At 49.9% G+C, this 19,105-nt stretch overlaps 1 protein-coding gene across 1 annotated transcript in view; it reads left to right on the forward strand.

The window, feature by feature from the left end:
* Positions 1–1,333: 1,333 nt before the first annotated feature.
* Positions 1,334–19,105, forward strand: part of KCTD16 (potassium channel tetramerization domain containing 16) — an 86,443-nt gene continuing 68,671 nt past the window's right edge. Inside the window, exons 1-2 of the mRNA XM_075103004.1 lie at positions 1,334–2,222; positions 2,495–3,644. Of these exons, the coding sequence (XP_074959105.1) occupies positions 2,813–3,644 (832 nt within the window). The 5' untranslated portion in view covers positions 1,334–2,222; positions 2,495–2,812. The remainder of the gene's footprint in view (positions 2,223–2,494; positions 3,645–19,105) is intronic.

Below are 19,105 nucleotides of genomic sequence, written 5' to 3' on the forward strand. Positions count from 1 at the left end.
CAGAATGCTGCACAGAAGCTTGTCAGGAGTGACAGGTTTTTGTAAGACTCCCTTACCGCCACGCCATTCCCCAAGCGCCTGCACACCAGACTCGCTGCGTTTTCTCCACTCGGCCCCCAGAACTTCTGCCCAGGTGATGTTCATCTCCCTGCCTCAGTGGCCAGGATCTTCATCATCCTGTGCAACCACAGACGGCTTCAGTGCTTATTCGAACAAGACCAATGGTTACTGGGCAGAGTGAATTGATTCTTCAAGCCCTGCCAACATGACATCACTGGCTTTATGAAAATCGATTTTAAAATTATTACAGCATGCTAATGAACATTAGTAACTACAGTATTTGAAAAAGCTGATGCAATGCTCCTTGCTTTGAACAGGGGCAGCACTAACGAGCTTAAATCCCAAAGGAAGCTATCGTTTCATCTGACTGGTCACGTAGGTGTTGAAGCCCGTATGCACGGATGGTACCAGGCGCTTAAAAAAAGTAACACGGACGTCTAAGTTAACATCTCCTCACATCGCACCTTTAAATCCTCCTTACGAGGGTTATGGAACACTTGGTGGGTACTCTGGAACTGCAAGAGAAGACAAGCAATACTTGCTCTTTTCTCTTTCTGAGGCACCACCTCTTTTCTCTTTCTGAGCTGCTGTGGAGTACCAGATTCTGCTGGTTTGAAAATCAGAAATCAGATCCAGAAGCGAGAGACGGAGCCTCGGCTCAGGAGCCCAGCAGTCGCTTCGGAATTAATGAATTGATCAAGGTAAAAAGCAAGGGTCTGATTAACTCTTCAACTCTCAGGTTTGAATTTGAAAAGCCTGGAAGTATACAAATTCGTGGCTTTTTGCCTTACCCTTGAAAGTTGTACGTTTTACATTAACATGTTAGGTTAACTATTTATTTTTTTGAATTACGGCCACATTTTCAGAAGAATCTCGCTGAAGCATCTGCAACTCATGCACAGTCGGCAACAGAAACCGGCACATGGCAACCTCCTCACGCCAAGATGTCACTCTAAAGCCTCCTCGCCGGGTTTTGGTTAGCGTTTTGTGAAAAGCTTTATTTTATCGCAAGTTTCTCATCCCGAGTAACCTCTTCCCGCCCGCGTCTGGTGCGTGCTGGAGCAAAGCGCTCGGCGCGGCCGGACCTTTGCTGAGCCGCCGAGGCAGCTTCTTGGCTTAACTTCCGCGGATGTTTTATGCGGCGCTTACCGAGCCCAGGCCCGGGCTTAGCCTCACCCAGCCGCCCCGCTCCCCCTCAGCCTCCTCCTCCTCCTCCTCCCGCCGCGCTCGGCCTGGGAAGAGGGGCCGGGGGAGCCCCGCCGCCGCCCCCCGGACGCGAGGTGGCGGTGCCGGCACGGCCGCGGAGCCAGGGCCGCCGCCCCCCGGTAAAGAGCGGGGGGGTAGGCGGGCTGCGGCGGCGCCGCGCGGGGCCCGCCTCCCGCCGCCGGTCACCCCGCGGCCGCCGCCGCCGCCGCGCGTGGGGCGCTGCTGGGGAGATGAGCGGTGCGAGCGGCGTGACAGCGCCACGGGCCTGCCCCAAAGTCACGGGTGGGGGGGCAGCCGGGAGCCCCCCGCGCCGGCTGCGAGCGCCGCGCTGCCCGCGCCGGGCCGGGGCCGAGGGGGGCGGAGCGGGGCGGAACTTTCCCCGAACTCGGGGGGAGCGGGCTGCAGCGCCCCCCGGCAGCCGCCCCGGTGCTGGCCCGGTGCCGGCCCGACTCCTTTAAGATGATGCAATCGGCGTCGCCCTCCGCGCCCCCATCCCCGCGGCGCTAAGCCGAGCCCAGCCGAGCCGCAGGGCGCGGGAGCGGCCCCACGGGCCCGGGGTGGGGGGGTACCGGGGGGCCATGGCCGCCCAGCGCGCTGCTGCCCACGGAGCCCCGCAGCCCCCGCCGCTGGCCGCGGGGTTTCTGCAAGTCATCTGAGGCAGGCGGACCCCGCCCCGCCCCGCCCCGCCCGCCCGGGCGCACTCGGGGAGGGGGGGCGTTCGGTGCTTCTCCCCCATCGCCTCGCTTTCCCTCGTCCCCCGCCACGGTTAACTTTCCCGTGAGTCGGTTCCACTCCTGAGACCTGCATGGATGTCGCTAAGAGCGCTTCTCTCGCCTTGGCCGTCCCTCGCCGGGAGCGGCTCTCACACCGCCCGGGCTCTGCGTGCCTCTACGCGTGTCCCGAGTGTCTCCACATCGTGCTTTCCTTTCCAAGGGCTATGCGTTAATTGTAACGAGGTAAGGCTCGCTGTTCTCGTCCCCCCGTGTGCATGTCTAAACGAGAGGTTTCTTTAAAGATGAAGTACGTATTTTCTTTTGAGCGGCAGAGTCGTATGTGGTCCTTCCATCGGTTGGTACTTGTGAAAAAGAAGCGTAGAACTTGCAAAAAAATAGAGCTATTTAGCAGGAGATGTAGCTCAGCTTCCTAAACTGATCAGCTTTTCTCCGATGCAGCCTCTGTGGTGCTTAAAAGAATAATTTGTGTCTTCTTTTGTTTTCCCTTCTGACAGACCTGCAAATGACCATAGGCTTGGCTTGACCTTGATTTCGATGGCTTTGTTGGAAGATGTAACGATGTGATTGCGTTTCATGAAGTGATCGCTCTCCAGCCTCTATGGCTTAGTCTGTAAGCCACTTCTGCCACACTGTCACTCGTGGACAATTCAGATTTTCTTTAAACAAACCTTTTGCCTGTTTTTATTTTCTCGCTTCCCGCACCCCCACCCCCACCCCCCCCATTTCTCCTCAGTGTTGGGAGCCTTGTTCTGCACTTTGATGTGATTGATAGTCCTGCTGCTTTGTGCTGCTGAATTCTGTTTTAAAGTACAATGGCTCTAAGTGGCAACTGCAGGACTTACCTTCCTCCTCGAGAGCAGGGGACGGGGCTGCACTCCTTCCCGGAGGTAGTGGAGCTGAACGTGGGCGGCCAGGTTTACTTCACTCGCCACTCCACCTTGGTTGGCACCCCTCACTCCCTGCTGTGGAAAATGTTCACCCCAAAGAGAGACACGGCCAACGACCTGGCCAAGGACTCCAAGGGAAGATTCTTCATCGACAGAGATGGTTTCCTTTTCCGCTATATTCTGGACTATCTCAGGGACAAGCAAGTGGTTCTGCCCGACCACTTCCCGGAGAAGGGAAGGCTCAAGAGGGAGGCCGAGTACTTCCAGCTCCCGGACTTAGTGAAACTCCTGACTCCGGATGACAGCAAGCAAAGCCCCGATGATTACTGCCACAGTGACTACGAAGAGGTCTCCCAGGGCAGCGACTCGAGAATATGCCCACCCTCATCGCTCTTACCGCCTGATCGGAAGTGGGGATTCATTACCATCGGGTACCGGGGGTCATGCACTATCGGCAGGGAGAGCCAAGCAGATGCCAAATTCAGGAGGGTCCCAAGGATTTTGGTTTGTGGAAGGATTGCTCTGGTCAAAGAGGTCTTTGGAGAAAGTTTGAATGAAAGCAGAGACCCAGACAGGGCCCCAGAAAGGTACACATCCAGGTTTTATCTCAAGTTCAAGCACCTGGAGAGGGCTTTTGACATGTTGTCCGAGTGCGGATTCCACATGGTGGCCTGTAACTCCTCGGTGACGGCTTCCTTCGTCAACCAGTACACAGACGACAAGGTCTGGTCCAGCTACACCGAATATGTCTTCTACCGTAAGTACAAGGCATTTCTGCGGGAAATGCAACTGCCTGTTTTAAGCCGCTCTCTTCCGCTGACCGTACGATTCTCAAAGCACAAAGAGTGCAAATTTCCTCCTGTCTGCTGCGGACCGAGGCTTTATTTAGATGGGGGGGGGGGGTACGCCTCGGTTTAAGCTTTCAAAATTAAAGCAAAGCTGAACTCAGTGGCTTGGCCTTGGCTAGATGGCAGCACAGACTGCCGAAAGCAGCCCAGCCCCGTGGCCGAAGGCTGCTGCTGCCTCTGGCTGGGTAAATCAGCCGTCTGACTGCCTCGCACGCTTCCCCGGGGCGTGCGGGACACAGTATAAGCCTTGCAAACACACTGCAGATTTAATTACAGAAAATCTTCAAATGGGATTCAATTTACAAAGGTAATAGCTGCTTGATAATAGTCAAGCGCAGTCAGCCAAGCCATCTGTCAACAAACCTGACACACTTACACGCAGGGAAGGGAAGGCAAAATCCCATCCCCCTGGCTGCTTTTCAACAGGAGGCGGCCTCGGAGCCAGCTGATGTGCTCTGAAATGAGGGCTCGGAGCAGAAAGAGGCAAGTTGCTGCGCCTTGTTACGCAACACGGCTATGAAAAACAAACTATCCTCATAATGAGAAGTATCTGCCCTGCTTACCGCAATCACATCAGATCACATACTGTTGTGGTAATTTTGGCTGATAGCTCTAGCAGGCTCATTAACTTCCGAAGCCGATATTCAGGTGGAGGCACCGTTACCAATGGTAACACGAGGGTAATTTTGATTGTGTAATTCTGTATCAGAAAATCATTCCACAACTGCTGTGCTTGAATATTTGAGAGGTTCAGGAGGCTGTTTTCCTCCATTTCTCTTTCAGGAGGGTGAAGGATGGAACATTTCCCTGGTCCATTTGTAGAAATGGACTTTAGCCAGCTGCTGCTTTGGACAGCGCGGCTTGGAGAAGCCTAATGCTTTGCCGGCAGACCTGCTGCACCGGGCACGGCGCTTACAGTTAGCAGGCTCGCTGACGGGGAGAGCTGACAAAAGTTTTAGATGAAAGATGTATCGGGAAGTGAACGGTTTGTGTGTAATCCTGGCTTCAGTGCCATCTACTCTTGTGCCTGGGCTCAACGGGCAGCCCTAATCTGCTTATGCAACGATGCTTCAGTTAGCATCCTGAAAAGCCATCTGTATTTCTGACATGCATAGCTTTACTTGAAATTAGTTTTCTAGCTGGATTTCTTAGCAAAATTGTTCTAAGGTCATGGATCTGCTTATATTCTCACTGGGACAGATGATTTCTGTCATTAGGCTTCGTCTGTTTGAAATCAGAGTGTCTTGTACGAGTTATAAGAGGAGAATTACTGTAGTTAAAGGAATGGATTAGTATAAATTGTGTTTGCGTTTATATTTAAAATCAGAAAAAATTACAAGTTCCTTCTAGGCACAATGGTTTGCTAACTGAAGAGAGGGTGAAGGTAGGTTTTGTGTGAATTAGCAAACACGGACTCCTGAATTTTGTATTACTCAAGTTTTTACCTTCAGGGATTGCTCATTGCTTCCACATCGCTACAGCCTAGGGTGGGGACTGAGATGAGAGGCACCTTAGACGTTTGGGGGAGTGAAAGTCTATAGTAGGTGTCACAAAATCTTCGCTCAGCAGTGCAGGGAAAGCCCAATCCAATTAAAGTTCCTGGAAAGACTCTTACCCAGTTCAGCAGGCTTTGCATTTGGCTCGTATCAGTTTTGTGGATTTTTGACACTGATACAGTTTGCGAGATGAATTTTGCGAAGGCTCCTTTGCTAGGTGAAGGCTAAAGCAATGACCACAATGCCAAATCACTCTCTTTTATCTCGATCCAAATGATTCTGTTGCACTGTGCCGTTCACTGGGTGCTGCGATAGAGCCGCTGGCGGGCTGCAGAGGTCCTCCAGCTGCATCCCTGGGGTCTGGCTGCGGCCAGCCGACCTGCGAGCAGGCAAATACCTACAAAATTCACCTGGAGCCAAAGACACCCCATCCCAAATTGCCTGAAGTCATTTCATTTGAAACTTCGAGGACCAATAAAATTGACATCTGGCTTCTAGCTGAACGTTACAACTCTCTGCAGCTGCTTAGCCATAATTATTTTATTAGAAGTTGCCAACTGTGTCTCTCTAAGCATTAATTCATCAAGCTGTTGTGATCAGGTTAACGGGCCTAAACACAGGAGGCATCTAATACAACTGGGTAGGAGATGCAGAGGTGGTCTTTGCAGAGCTGCTTAGTAGCTCCTGTGAAATGCACAGCTGGAGGGACTCTCCTGAGCTGGGAAAGGATGATTGTTTCTGAAGGAGGAAGAATAGGGCGAGGAATGTTTTTTTTGATACACCAGATACATTGTATGCTCCAAATACTACTCACAAGGTAAATGCCAGTGGTTGGCACAGAGATAAAGAACATTCTTCATGTGCAAATCCTTTTGAAAGTGGATCAGATGGACCGAAGGGGGCGTAAACTGTGCAGCTACTCACGTGGGTACAGCGTGTGCTGTTAACGGAATCGCACAATTAATATTGCATGATGTTTTCTCCCCTTGTTCAAATTTAGGTGCTATTAAGGCTAATGGGAGATTCATGTTCTCTGTGGAGGAGGTTTTCCCGAAATGCAGGGCACATAGAGACCGTCCAGCACAGCAAACCTGCAGCTGCTTTCCTGAGCGGGTGGAAGACGGGCTGCAAAGCCAGCACTCGGGGTGACAGTGCAACTCTCGGAGTGCAGCTGGGCTCCTCTCCCGTTTCAAACAGGCCAATGCACAGGAGGGTTTGGAGGCAGGCTGTATTGCTACACTAGAGCCATAATTAAACAGTCCTTTGAAACGCAGTTCCTGCGTGGTGAGTAGGCAGGAGTCACAGCCTGCCTCCTGCTCACAGGTGGGGTATGAGTTGAGGAAAGGAGGTGAGGTTCTGCTCGTGCATTTTCTTTCCCTCCAGTTTCTCTTACGTCAAAGGCGTTCTCTTAAATTTTATACCGGCTAAGGTTGGATTTCTAACTTGAACCATTCTGTGGTACATGTGTGTCCCCCCTGCTGTTATTTCCATGATTGTGAAGTAAAACCTCGTATCCCAACACTCATTTTTGAAGAGGGTGATAGCCTGTGCTTGGATCTTCATTTTTAAATGTTTTCAACCTTTATGTTGGGATAAATCACAAATATGCACTTGAACATCTGGTAAATGTTGTGGCGGGGGTGAGGGGTGTTGAAGCATATGGGCTGGCTCAGCCTTTTGTAGCCTGGCCCCATTCCTGACTTCGCAGCGGCAGCAGCACGCTCTTTTTCACCACCTCCCATAACCTACAAACCAGCCCTTTCTGCCTGGTTCCAGTCTTGCAGCATTGCCAGGACTGTGGGTGACAGTCCTGCACGTGGGCGCTGTGATTGCCAGAAGAGCAAAACAACAGGTTGGGAACAGAGAAGGCTTTAGCTTCAGAGAGCAGGTCAGCAACACGGCAGGCGGTGTGCACGTGCCTGCAGAGCAGCTTGGATCTGAGTGACATGGGATGGGATGGGATGGGATGGGATGGGATGGGATGGGGAAAAACTGCACAGCAGCCCCTGTCTGCATGTGCTACTGCCCCCAAACCCCTCATGCCACGTCCCTTCTCTCTCTGTGTGTCAGTGGCTGGGACTGCAGTGGGGTCTCAGAACAGTTCAGAGTACAGAGGGGAGATCTTGACTCTAATATAGCATGTCAAACCACTTGCTTTTACCCTTGGTAGCTCCGGTAAGGAGCGCAGTTGGCACCATGATGAGCAGGTTGCTCTCTGCTCAGGTGGAGCAATGAAGCCAGGGGAGAGGAGAGCTACTAAGCAAAAAGGAACAAATAAAGAAGTAGTACAGATGGAGGAAAAGGAGAGAAAATTCACACACAATCTGGAGAGAAAGAACTAGGGGAAAGATGTGGGTACTGACAGCTACACCAAGACATGGTGAGGGAGAATTCGTTAGATACGTCAAGCCTTCAGTTTAACCCAAATGTTTTCCCGCAACAAGCAGGTGGAGAGGGGTTGGCAAATGCTCCTTCAAGTTCACTCGCAGAAAAGAATACAGAGATTTAGACAGACGACTGTCCCTGCCCTTCCTAAGGCCATGTTTCGAAGTCTGAGCAATCATGAGAACATCAGGACAATCAGTCTGATTTGCTTAAGCCTTGCCTTGCGCCGGCCACTTCATATCTGCATGCGTGGAGCAGCTCAAGCACCTGCAGATGTTCAGAGGAAACTGTGAGACATTCCTGGCACTGTAGCTCTGAAAGCTAGAAATTAATTAACAAGGCCCTTGCTCCTAAAGGACATGTGCCACCTTCGCCTGCTCCGGGGACAGTTGTAAGTTTTGGCCTTCTCACCTTACTCTTTCAAGCTGGCTGGGTGTGTTTTTCACATGCTGGTAGGAGGCTGATGTGCAGAGATGTTAAGTGGGTTTCAGATTTTCCTGGGATAAACAGATGAATCGTCTGGGGTGGGGCTGTGCAGGAGGGAAGAGAAATGCCAAGTGATACCCTCTGTGAATGTGCTCTGATGGCCGATCACTGGCCACGTATCTCTGGGATAATCCTTGTGTCGTTTATACAACATGATCCACTTGGGACTAATGCAGCCAGCTGTGGCCCCTCGCTTTGTATGTGCAGACAGACCTAAAAGATCCCATACTGATGTACATGCTACTGACTCCTGAATGAGTCTTTTCCTCTCTCTACACTGATACCATTCTATGTTCTAGTAGTTGGTTCTGTCTGGTTTTAAATCAGTGAAGATCAAAATAACCCAAAAGATAACAAAATAAAGTCTAATCCAATGAATAATGCAAGCTTCCCTTCCTGTTGATGGGAGATGTTTCTGTTCCCAGGTAATTGTTATCATCATCGGTGAGTCTGGTCCATCTTGCCAAGCAAAGTTCTCTTGCTCAAGGATACTCGTCTGCAGGTGGTGGGGCTGCAACCAGCCGAGCCTGAGAGCAGGTTCGTGTCAGAAGGACCTTGCTCCTAGCTTTTATGGTCAGACTTGAGTGATGGCTGATGTCTTCCTAGCTTGTCATGGCAGAGTGAAAAGCTTGTGGAGTTTGTTGGTTTGGGAAGAATTATTCTGTAGTTGAAAAATGCTACTATTTATTAGAAACCTGATTGTTAGATCAGTCTAAAAGTCTCCAGCTTAATGGATAACTGACACAAAAATTGGTAAAAGAGTTGGTTAGATACAGGGCTCGGAGTTCATTCTAACAACGTATGGATAGTGATGTTCAGGAACCGGCAAGGATGGCTTTTGGGTAGTGGCCTTTGTGTCTACCCAGTATTCACAGCATGGCTGGGTGTTTCATAGCCCAGTGGACATGATCTTCATCGGCTTGAATGTTTGAGATAGGTGTTTAGCATGATTGTACAGATCTGTTATCTTGCTGCTCCAAATACAGCTTGGTGATGCAAATCCTCCCTCTGCCACAGCACCTGCGCAGCAGCCGGATGGATTTCCCACCAAGGAAAATCCTGCCCCTCTGCCCCGTCTGTGGAGGTCTTGGTGGCGGAAAGGCATTTGGGAGCTCAGGAGATGAAATCAGCGCTGCCTGAAGAGGTTCTTGAGTGGGTTTTGGTCTGGTGTTTGCAGCTTCCCTCTCTTTCCAAGCTGCCAGGAGGGCTGCGTGCGCTTCGTGCAGTGCAGGAATCGGGGGGGCAGTGGAAATATTCGCGCGGGGTTCCGTGAAGTGAGGGCCTGGCTGCGGGCACGGCTGCTTCGCGTCCTCGCTGCGCCCAGCCACCACCTCTGCTGCCGCGGGATCAGCGGGTACGATTGGAGGCAGAGCCTCACCTGGGAAGCTTGCATTGCTGCTGCTGCTCCGTGATCCAGAAAGAGACTGTAACGACTCGAGGATTAACCAAGGAGGGCTGGCATTGCGCGGGGGGGGGAGGGGGGAATACAGTGTGTTTTAAACTGCAGTCTTGAGCCAGATGTTTTCCAGGAGCAGCATGCATGAGGTCCCACAGTCAGTGTAGACTGACTGACCAGAGGAGGGTTTTGCTGTAATAAAAGTGGACGGGTGCCTGTGAGGTGTTCCCTTGCTGGTGTCCCGCGGGGGTGTGGACAGGGAGTGCCCAGCCTGCTGCCTCGGGACGGCAGGATCACGGATGGAAGTGGCCCAGCATCCTTGGGTTGCTCTCGTGGCGTGGTGTGGAAATGGCTCCCGCCAGCCAATTCTCTGCAGCTTTATTCAGCCTGGTGAGGTCTGGCCTTTTTTAAAATTCGCTGAAATGTAGTGGTGGTTCTTACTAAAACAAACTCTGAAAGAGCAAAGGCGTGTAAATAAGAAAACATAACAGAGATATTTGCCATTCAGTGAATAGCTGCAACATATTGTGTACAAAGACAAACACTTCCTTGCAGCAGGTTGTTGTTTTTTTTTTTTTCCAGCCATCCTGGATTTGTTTAAATTTGTGACCGCAACATTTTCTCAGTTTCTTTGCCTTTTTTTTCAGCTTTTCAAGTTCAAGGCTAACATACAGTAAACAAGGAGAGAAGAAGCAAAATCTAAATTACATCTTTGCAAAAAGCAAGAGTAACTTTTTCTGAAACTTGCTGAAAACCTTATTTTTTGTAAAGGAACGAAATAGAGTGAAGTGAGTTAGACTTGGTGGAATTGCTTAAAGTGCCACTGAGGTGTAATGGCAAATGCGTTGGCCAGCCCAAGGAATCCCGCTCAAGTGATCTTACCCTGCTGCTTTCGGAAGATGCACTCAAGTTGATACTGGAAGGCAAGAAAACATTGCTGCCATGATAATACCTCCTAATGTTAACCCAAGGGCTTCAGGAACAGTGGAGCTCGAGCTGCAAATCTGATGATGTAAGGGAGCATGTTGTTTTGATGATTTGGGAAGTGCTGAACACCTGCGATGCCTCTTAAGTCCACAGAGATTCAGGTCTGAATATGTATACGCAGTATCAGTGCATAAGGTGATGTCTTCCTTACTGGTCCAGTGCAGGAGGCTGCTGTTTATCTGTGGCCCTTACTATGGCCTTCCTGAGAACTTTGGACTTTTCTTTTAGAATGAACTTTTCTTTTGGTTTTACCTGTGCTGGTAGGCGCTGGGTAAAGAAAACAGAATGAACAGCAGTGTACTAGGCATCAGAGTACTGTGTAGGCTGTTTTCCTTAGTTTTCCCAAATTAGCTTGTTATATTAGTCTTCTGATAATGTTTAAAGGAAAGCAAGAATAGGTCTAGAGTTGTGAGAATACTTTTTACATCTCAGTGGCTGGGTACAAGCTTGGTTGAAATGCTCATAAATATAAACTGTTCAATTAGAGTGTGATCCCGCTGACCACTTTCTATTGACTCTCAGTCATGTAAAATGCCTTTCTGTCCATACGCCGAGTGTTGGTGCGAGCGCTCTACAGCCATAATAACTGGTTGGACTCAGGACGCTGGTTCATAAATCACCAGCGTTACAATTTTTCCGGTGCTGCTTCTGAATCTAACAAAGTGATTAGCAATTTATAGGAGCTCATTGATTAGCTGCTAAGGCAGCTAAAAAATTCCCCTAACCAATATATAGTGAAGAAAGCCCTGGCCATCCTGGTTTGCAGTCCATCCTGAAAACCTCGGAAACCTCCTTGAAGTCCGCAGTGAAAATCTCTACAGCTTTGCTCCAGACACGGGGCCCTGGAGGCTGTTGGAACAAGAGTACAACATCCCCAAACCTTTTATTTCAAACAGGAAAATGAACTGGAGTTTTGGTGTGCGCTTCTAGAGGAACAGAATTGGTTTGGAGGGAGCAGCAGCCCGAGGGATGCTCTCACCCGTGCTCTGACCTCGGTCTGCGGGTGGGAATGGAGAGCCAGCGCTGCTCTTCGGGCATTAGTCTTTGGCCAGGGCCTGAAAGTCAAATTTAAAGAAAAAAAATCTATCTCTACATATTTTGAAGGAGACTTATTTCAAGACTTCAGATTGAATTTCCGTCAAACTGAATCAGAGTATATTTTTACACCAGAATTAAATCAGGCTGAAATAGAACCCAGTGGAACATGCTGATTTTGACTGAATTTTGCACTTTAAATATTCTCAGAGCCAAAACCTTGAAGCAAAGCTTGGGTGAGTGAAAAGCATGCCATCAGAGAGCTTGAAAAAATGTTTATTTGGGCTCCTAAAAAAGGGATTTTTGCTCATTTTTTCTCAGCTCAGGGTTTTCACTGGTAGTGTGGGCAAGTCCAACATTTTGTTCCAAAAGGACCAGAAGGATTGCAGAGGCTAATCCCAAGGCTGGGCAGCGGAGATGGCATTTTGCAAATTTCCTATTTGCATGCTCATATGAAAACGTGGTTACTGATCATCAGCTAAACTAAATATAACACCTGTATCGATAATGGATGCTTTCAGATAAAATTTGAACTGAGTTTCCTCTTGCAGTGTTGTTGCCTTAGTGCGGTGTCATATGGCAAATGAGCGTAGGCTGGGCATCGGAGCAGGAGGCTGGGCTTCTGGAAGAATTGTGACACTTCACTGAAGATCTAAACCTCCTTGCTAATGACACGCAAAAATCAATAAGGAGGAATTTGATACGTTTCTGATTGGTGGCTCTGGTTTTCTTTGGTTTACTCTCTCAGTTTTTAGGTGCTCATCAAAGCCAGTGCAGGGAGCTGGTCCTCAACAGGGTGCCTGCTTTGTTTTGTTTGGTACGATGTTGCGGCATAACTGTGAGGAAAAACATTACCGCTGTCTTCTTGCAGAGTTAAAGAGGGAATTCTGGTTCTGAATTAATGGCCCAATAGTGGTCAGTGGTAATAAAATTTTAATGCATAACTAGTACTATTTATTATGTTATTTATTACCTTTATTGTTAATATTGATAGTGTTATATGCTATATTTATAGGCAGAAGGGTAATATGAAGAGCTCAGGTTAATGGCAAAAGCTTTGCGGAGCGCGGTAGGGCTGCACCAGCCACCACGGCTGAAGCGTTTCTGCAGCACATGGTCCCTGCATTGCATCTTACCCTGACAAAAGGGTACGCACCCTCATGGTTTGGCTAATTAGGAGGGTTTGCCATGGAAGATATCTCATTGTCTGACAGAGCAAATACATTTAATCTACTTTACTGAAGTACAGCTGTGCTTTCTTGAGAGGTCGCTCTCAGAAACATGTTACTGACAGTTTCTTGAAAGTTGTGTTCCTTTTGTCTCATTCGTTTGATCATGACATGCTTTTCTCTGACTGCTTTACCCCTCTGTCGTTCCGGCCAGTATTGGATAGAATGACTTTCTCTCAATCCTGCCATCACCTCTTAAACCACAGGACTTGTAGGTTAGAGAGGTTTTGTACCCGTGGCTCAGATAAATTCTTTCATTCCCTTGGACATTGTTTAACCCAAACCACGTGCAGCCCAAGGGTGTCTTTACTTTCCCTGGTGAAGCCACAATTATCAAGATGCAAAATCATGTGTTTCCTAGCTGGGGGAGGAGTAGTTTCTAAGTATTCTCAATTTCATTCATTTGTGAGCATTCAAGAGAACGAATCCTCTATTCTCTCAAGTCAATGCACTTACATTACATGAGGATGAAATCATTCCCTTCCTTCAGTTCAGAGACTGCAGATAGAAAGCTGGTCTGCCTTATGTTGAGTAGACAAAGAATATTTGAATAAGGATGCTGATAAAAATGCATTTACCAGTAAAGATCTGATTAAAGAACCTGTTGCTTTAAAGAGTCCTGTAGATGAAGGTGGAAGTCAACAGAAGCCATTTCTTGCAGAGAGTTTGAAAAGCTGGCTTAAGTTTGGTCTGTGGGAAGAATTTCCACAACCCAGTGACATCCGCACTGCTGGGGAGAGAGCAGGTCCCTCCCCGCCGGCTTGCTGTGCTCCTCCGCTCCAGCCCCCAGCGGTGCTTTTCGCTAAGGCCAGTTCACCTCTTCCAACCCGGGCAAGGATGCCTCTGATTCCAGAGGCCCAATGAACGTTTTCACAGGTCATCGTAGAGATGAACATTTGGGAGAAAGAGTATTTGTTCTGCGCACTGGTTCTGATGTCCTTCATGATAGAAATAAATAAAATAACCTCCCTCCCAGAAGGACAGTATTGTCACAGTATTTGGACTTAAAATAGAAATGGATGTCACAACTCGTTTTTTTCCTGTATTGTGTCTGTTAGCTGGGTTGGATCTTTTATATTTTTTTTGCTTGCAGGATGGGCAATGGATACAAACGAATCTACCTCCCATTATAAAGGTAACACAAAATCTCCCAGGTATGGGATTAGGCAGCCCATGGTAGTTTGCATCCCATTGAGACTGGCAGATCCACTGGAGGTCATTAATGGGGAGGATCAAACCCTGCTCTAACTTCCTTCCACTTCTAGATCTTCAAAATACTTGACTTGTACCTAGGAAGCATTACTTTATAAAGACTTTCTGGGTTTAAGAAGTCAGAATAATCTTTCCTGTGCTGAAACGCGGAGGTCTGGAGAAGGTGATCCATTTGAAACCCTTAGTAATTGCATCCTTTCTTCTCCATCCTTTCTCGTCCTGTTCAGGGGACAGGATGGCTGCTTCATCTGCCTCTCCCCTGGTGTCTCCGCTGTCTCTTTGATTTCAGCAGAGAAGCCGAGGGATTCAGACCTGCTGTCTGGGGCTGCGCTGTTCCCTGGCCGTGAGGTGTTTCCCATCCCCTGTGACTGGGTGTTGCACGCCGCTGCGTTGCTGCCAGCCCCAGATAAATTCGCTGCAGCAGCACAGAGGTTTGAGGTTGTGTATTCGCAGTCCTGCAACAACAGAGTCGGGATCAGACCAAGCCTGGATGCAAACACGCAAAACCCATGGCTCCCGCAGCAGTCCTACCTGCTGGCAGTGAAACGGAATTTTGTGCATTTGTACCTTTCTTTTCCAACTTTTGCTAGTGGCTTTGGTGCAGACAGCATTGGGCTTGCGTCTCTGCAGGAAGGCAGTCACGTGCAGGCGGGGAAGGGAGAGCAAACCTTCCCACAAACCGTTTGAGAAGCAGGCTCTCTACTGCGCGCCTGCTAATGAAACTGCAGCGGAAACCAATCATTTTCTGGATGAAAGCTAAAAGCTACATGGTAGATAGTAAATAAATAATTGCAGGAAACATTGCACAGAGATGTCTTGGGGAACAGAACTTAATTAAATTTTGTGAACATGCCTACGTAGTTCCATTGATCAGGAAAAAAAGGGATGTGTGCTACGTCTTTAAAATTTACTCGCTTGACAGTGTTTTGCCTTCCTCCCCTCCCTCAGTTTCATTCATTTTATATCCTGCAGTGGTAAGGGAACACATTTCTATTTTTCTTTCTTGAAGAAATTGATCCTAAGAAGCACAGGACATGATGTATGGTTTGTAACTGAACAACATTGCTCGCAAAAAAAAAAAATCACTGAGGAAGGCTTGGCAGATATTATATTAGTATCCATTTTAAAATGGATTTTTTCCCACTAGGACCAATAAAAAATATGCAAAGGCTTTCAACAACCTCTGTAGTAATAATTAGTTAAAAGATGGTGTAAATCTTGCTAGACTAATTTAGCAAGGTAGGTTTTTTTAGGCACTTCACAAGACATTTTTATGGCATTGAATTCAAACTGGTCCCTGAGTTCACAGTTCCAACCACTGTGGGTCTTGCTGGGACCTCAGCGTCTCCTCTTTGGTCCAGCACAAACAGAAGCGATAGAGGTGAGCACGGCGGGTGCCTGGCAGAGTGCGGCAGCCGCAGCCACTGCCGTGGCCCACCAAAGGGCGTTGGGTTGTGCCGGGGGACTTGAACCTCACCACGGTGGCGACGGGTCTCTGTCTTCTGGAAGGGCTTCGCTGGGGCTGCCAACTTCGCAGGATGGCGAACGCGCTGCTATTGTTGAGAACAAAATATACTCCATGAGAACCCAGAGATTTTTTCTGTTTATTTTTCAGTCTCCAGATGTCCTACCCCAACTGCCTTTTTACGCTAGGGCTGTGAGGGCGGCTCCCGCAGTGCCACTGAGGGCATGGGCCTGTTTCCCCCTCCCCAGGGTCAGCAGCAAGTGCCCACATTCATTTGGCTCCAAGTTGGCTGCTTTTCGTTCCCCATCTCATTAAAGTTCGGCAGCAAGTTGTTTGGTAAATGAGGAGGCTGCTGTCCTTGCTAGCATAATTGTGATTTGGCATATTGGTACAGTATTAAAATTCCAGTTGAACAGATGGTGTCAGGATTTTAACTTATGCTTATGAGCCGCAGATGGTCCAAGGAGTGAACTTGTACACTAGTTATTTTTATTTTGAACAGGTTAAGAACAAATTACTTCTTGACTATTGTTATTATTGCTCTACTTGTCATTTTTTCTTTCCCCATGCATGCATGCACGTGTGCATGTGTCTGTGCACATGTGCAAATCTTCTTATAATCTTTTTTCCTTGAAACAGCCCTATTTCTGCCTCAAAGTCCCTTCTCTCTATATTTACTGTTTCCTTCCCAGCAGCCCTTTTATTTCCCCCGAGACCTGTTGCTGTTCTCCCTGAGAGCTGTGGGGAGGAGGGCCTGCGGGTCAGGGTTGCGGATGGAGCTCTGCAGAGGTGCCGGTGCCGTGTGCTGAGCCCAGCCTCCCCCAGGGGAAACCGGCCCTGTCCCGGGCAAGCGGGGACCGCAGCCGCTCCGAAACCTCCTGTGGCTCTGAGCCCCGGGGCAGGGCTTGTGCAGGTGGGGAGGGCTGGGGCCACGTGCACCCGGTGGGACTGAGGGTGCTAGGGAGGTTTCTGGTCTCGGTTGTGCCAGAATACGTCCAGATTGACCCCACTTTTACATCAGTATGGATCTGATACTTATTATCTAATCCTGTCTTGAAACACAGGGTTATATTTTTGTCATAATTTATAAGCTTATTTAATCTTTTCTAGGAAAAAAATACAATCCACTGCTACAAATCATTAATGGCAACCTGAATACTTTACACCAACCACATAGTACTAATTTTCATGCAAAGACACCACTGTTTTGCATAAAGCACCTGCGCACATTTTCCGTACTGTTTCTCCTGCCCCGTGTCACGTACTCAGGGGAGGGAATTCGGAGCATGTGCTTCAGGCAAGTCTCCTGTATGCCAGCCTTGGTTCTGCTTTGGCTTTGTGTCTGCTGGGGGCTGCAGGTGGTAGCTTCTTCTCGGAGGGGTGAGGTTTGACGTGGCTTGTTGATCTCCCTTCGCAGCAGGGGTGTTTGCTGGGTGCAGCTGGTCCTGGGGAAGCTTGTGCCAGTCTGTGGTGTTGGAGTTTGATCTAGAGCCAGTCCAGAAGGCAGGAGAGTCCCAGTGCCTCCTGCGTTTCAAACAAGCTGTAGGTATTTGAGATCTTTAGATTGGGGAAAACAACATTTCCCAAGGGTTAAATCATCGAGTAAGTATCTACCCAACTTATTCCTAACAAGGGAACGTATTTCTTAGGTCTGGCTGTGATCAAGTGATTGGACCAGCAAAAACAAATCTTAGTCTGTTACCTGCCCTTGATGCATTTCACATGTACATCCGGGCAACATCAGCTGCAGGGGAGGTTTCCATGAAAGATGATGCAAACTTAGGACGTAAGGGCAAGGACGCCAGCTGCAGGTAGAGGTATAATCAGGTTCATTTATTCCTCCCTCGTGCCTGCTGCCATTACTCATTCCCCTCGCATGCAAATGTACAAGTCTCCCTGCCGCTTGTTAAAGCCCACGGTGGTTTAGAAGATATTGTTCCCATCCTTAAAACGCAGCGGGTGGGGAGCACAGTGCCAACGGGCTGGAGGCACCTTCTCATGGCAGGGACCCGGCACCCAGGGACCCCATCTTCCCAAGCCCCCACTGGGGGCCCGCAGCTGCAATTTTTTCTACTTCCTGGGAAACTGGTGGAAAATGCGAGAATGCTGCTTTGGTGGTGGCTGGGCTGGAGGCTGCGGCCGGGGCTGGCTGGGGGCTGGCAGGGGGCTGGATGAGGGCTGGCTGGGGGCTGCATGAGGGCTGGCTGGGAGGTTGGCTGGGGGCTGGCTGGGGGGCTGGCAGGGGGCTGGATGAGGGCTGGCTGGGGGGCTGGCAGGGGGCTGAATAAGGGCTGGTTGGGGGCTGAATGAGGGCTGGCTGGGGGCTGGCTGGGGGGCTGGCAGGCAGCTGAATGAGGGCTGGCAGGGGGCTGGCTGGGGCTTGGCAGGGGGGCTGTCAGGGGGCTGAATGAGGGCTGTCTGGGGGCTGGCAGGGGCCTGGCAGGGGGGCTGGCAGGGGACTGGCTGGGGGCTTGGGCAGCCTGCAGACCAGAGTGCTGCTGGAGCTCATCTCCAAAAGCTGCGAGGTGTCTTGTCCCCACGGGACTGGCATGTCCCCTCTTCCTGGGGCGGCCACGCTGATGCAGAAAGGGCTTTTGGGATCCCCTGGAGCGCAAAAAATTGCCCTCCCCCCTATTTCTGATAATTAGTATTTTCCATAATTATCCCGGATAACATGACATTGACCGAGAAGGCCGTTCCATAGCCAGAGGTGTTTGAGCTAATTTGGTTTTCCTCAGAGTGCCTGGGAAGGGTAGGCTGTGAGCAGTGCCGGGGCTGCCCAGCACGGCACCGTTGAGGGACACGTGTCGGCCTCTCGTCTGCTCAGATGCTTAAGTACTGATGGGGACAGGACCTGTGGGGATGAGGGGTGAATATTTCATGGGAAAACATTGCAGCACCATACATGAGAGCGACTGACTCCACCGCATCCTCGCAGCTGCCTCCTTGCTCTAGACAATGTATTTTTTCCCTCTGGTTACCTGATGGGGAGCGAGCTGGTGACAGAGGAAAGGCACAACGCACTGATCCAGGCTGCCACCTTCTCCCTCGCAAGCATAAATATTTGAAAGTTTGTGTTGTTGCTTCTGAACAAGGGGATTAAAGAGCTCTGAAATATTAACTTCTTGCACTTTATGCTGTGTTTGAAGCATTGCCTTCAAAACCGCAGCTCTTCTGGTCTGTGGGATGGGAAAGGGGTCTCCCTCTGCCCCCGGCGCTGACGCCAGTGATGACCCCATCTCTCCATCCCCGCTGGAGATCTCATAGCTGGTGGGGCCTTGGTCTGCCGGCTGGTGGCTGGGTCCTGGCTGCAGGGAGCAGGATATGGCTTTACACCATCCCCTTTCCCTGCTGGGGACCTCGGGGACCATCCCCCTGCAGCGTGTCCCGGTGGGACTGAGCGTCGGTGGCCACTCTGGCAGGGGTTTTTCTGCTGCCCGCTCTCCTGCACACGGTGGGGCTGTTGCTGCGCTGTCTGCTGGCACAGCCAGGGCACAGCCTGGCACCGGGTACCTTCGTCCTTGCTAACGATGTCCCAGTCCCCCCAGCACAAGGGCACCGCCCTCCACCCACTCCCTGCCAGCCGTGCCCATGGGATTATCACCCCACGCAGACCTTCCCACGCTTCGCTCCACCTACACCCCGATGGCTTGAAACCAAAGCAGGCCTTGAAATCAGT

Source organism: Phalacrocorax aristotelis, chromosome 8 (genome assembly GCF_949628215.1).
Source record: "Phalacrocorax aristotelis chromosome 8, bGulAri2.1, whole genome shotgun sequence".
Classification (NCBI taxonomy): Eukaryota; Metazoa; Chordata; class Aves; order Suliformes; family Phalacrocoracidae; genus Phalacrocorax; species Phalacrocorax aristotelis.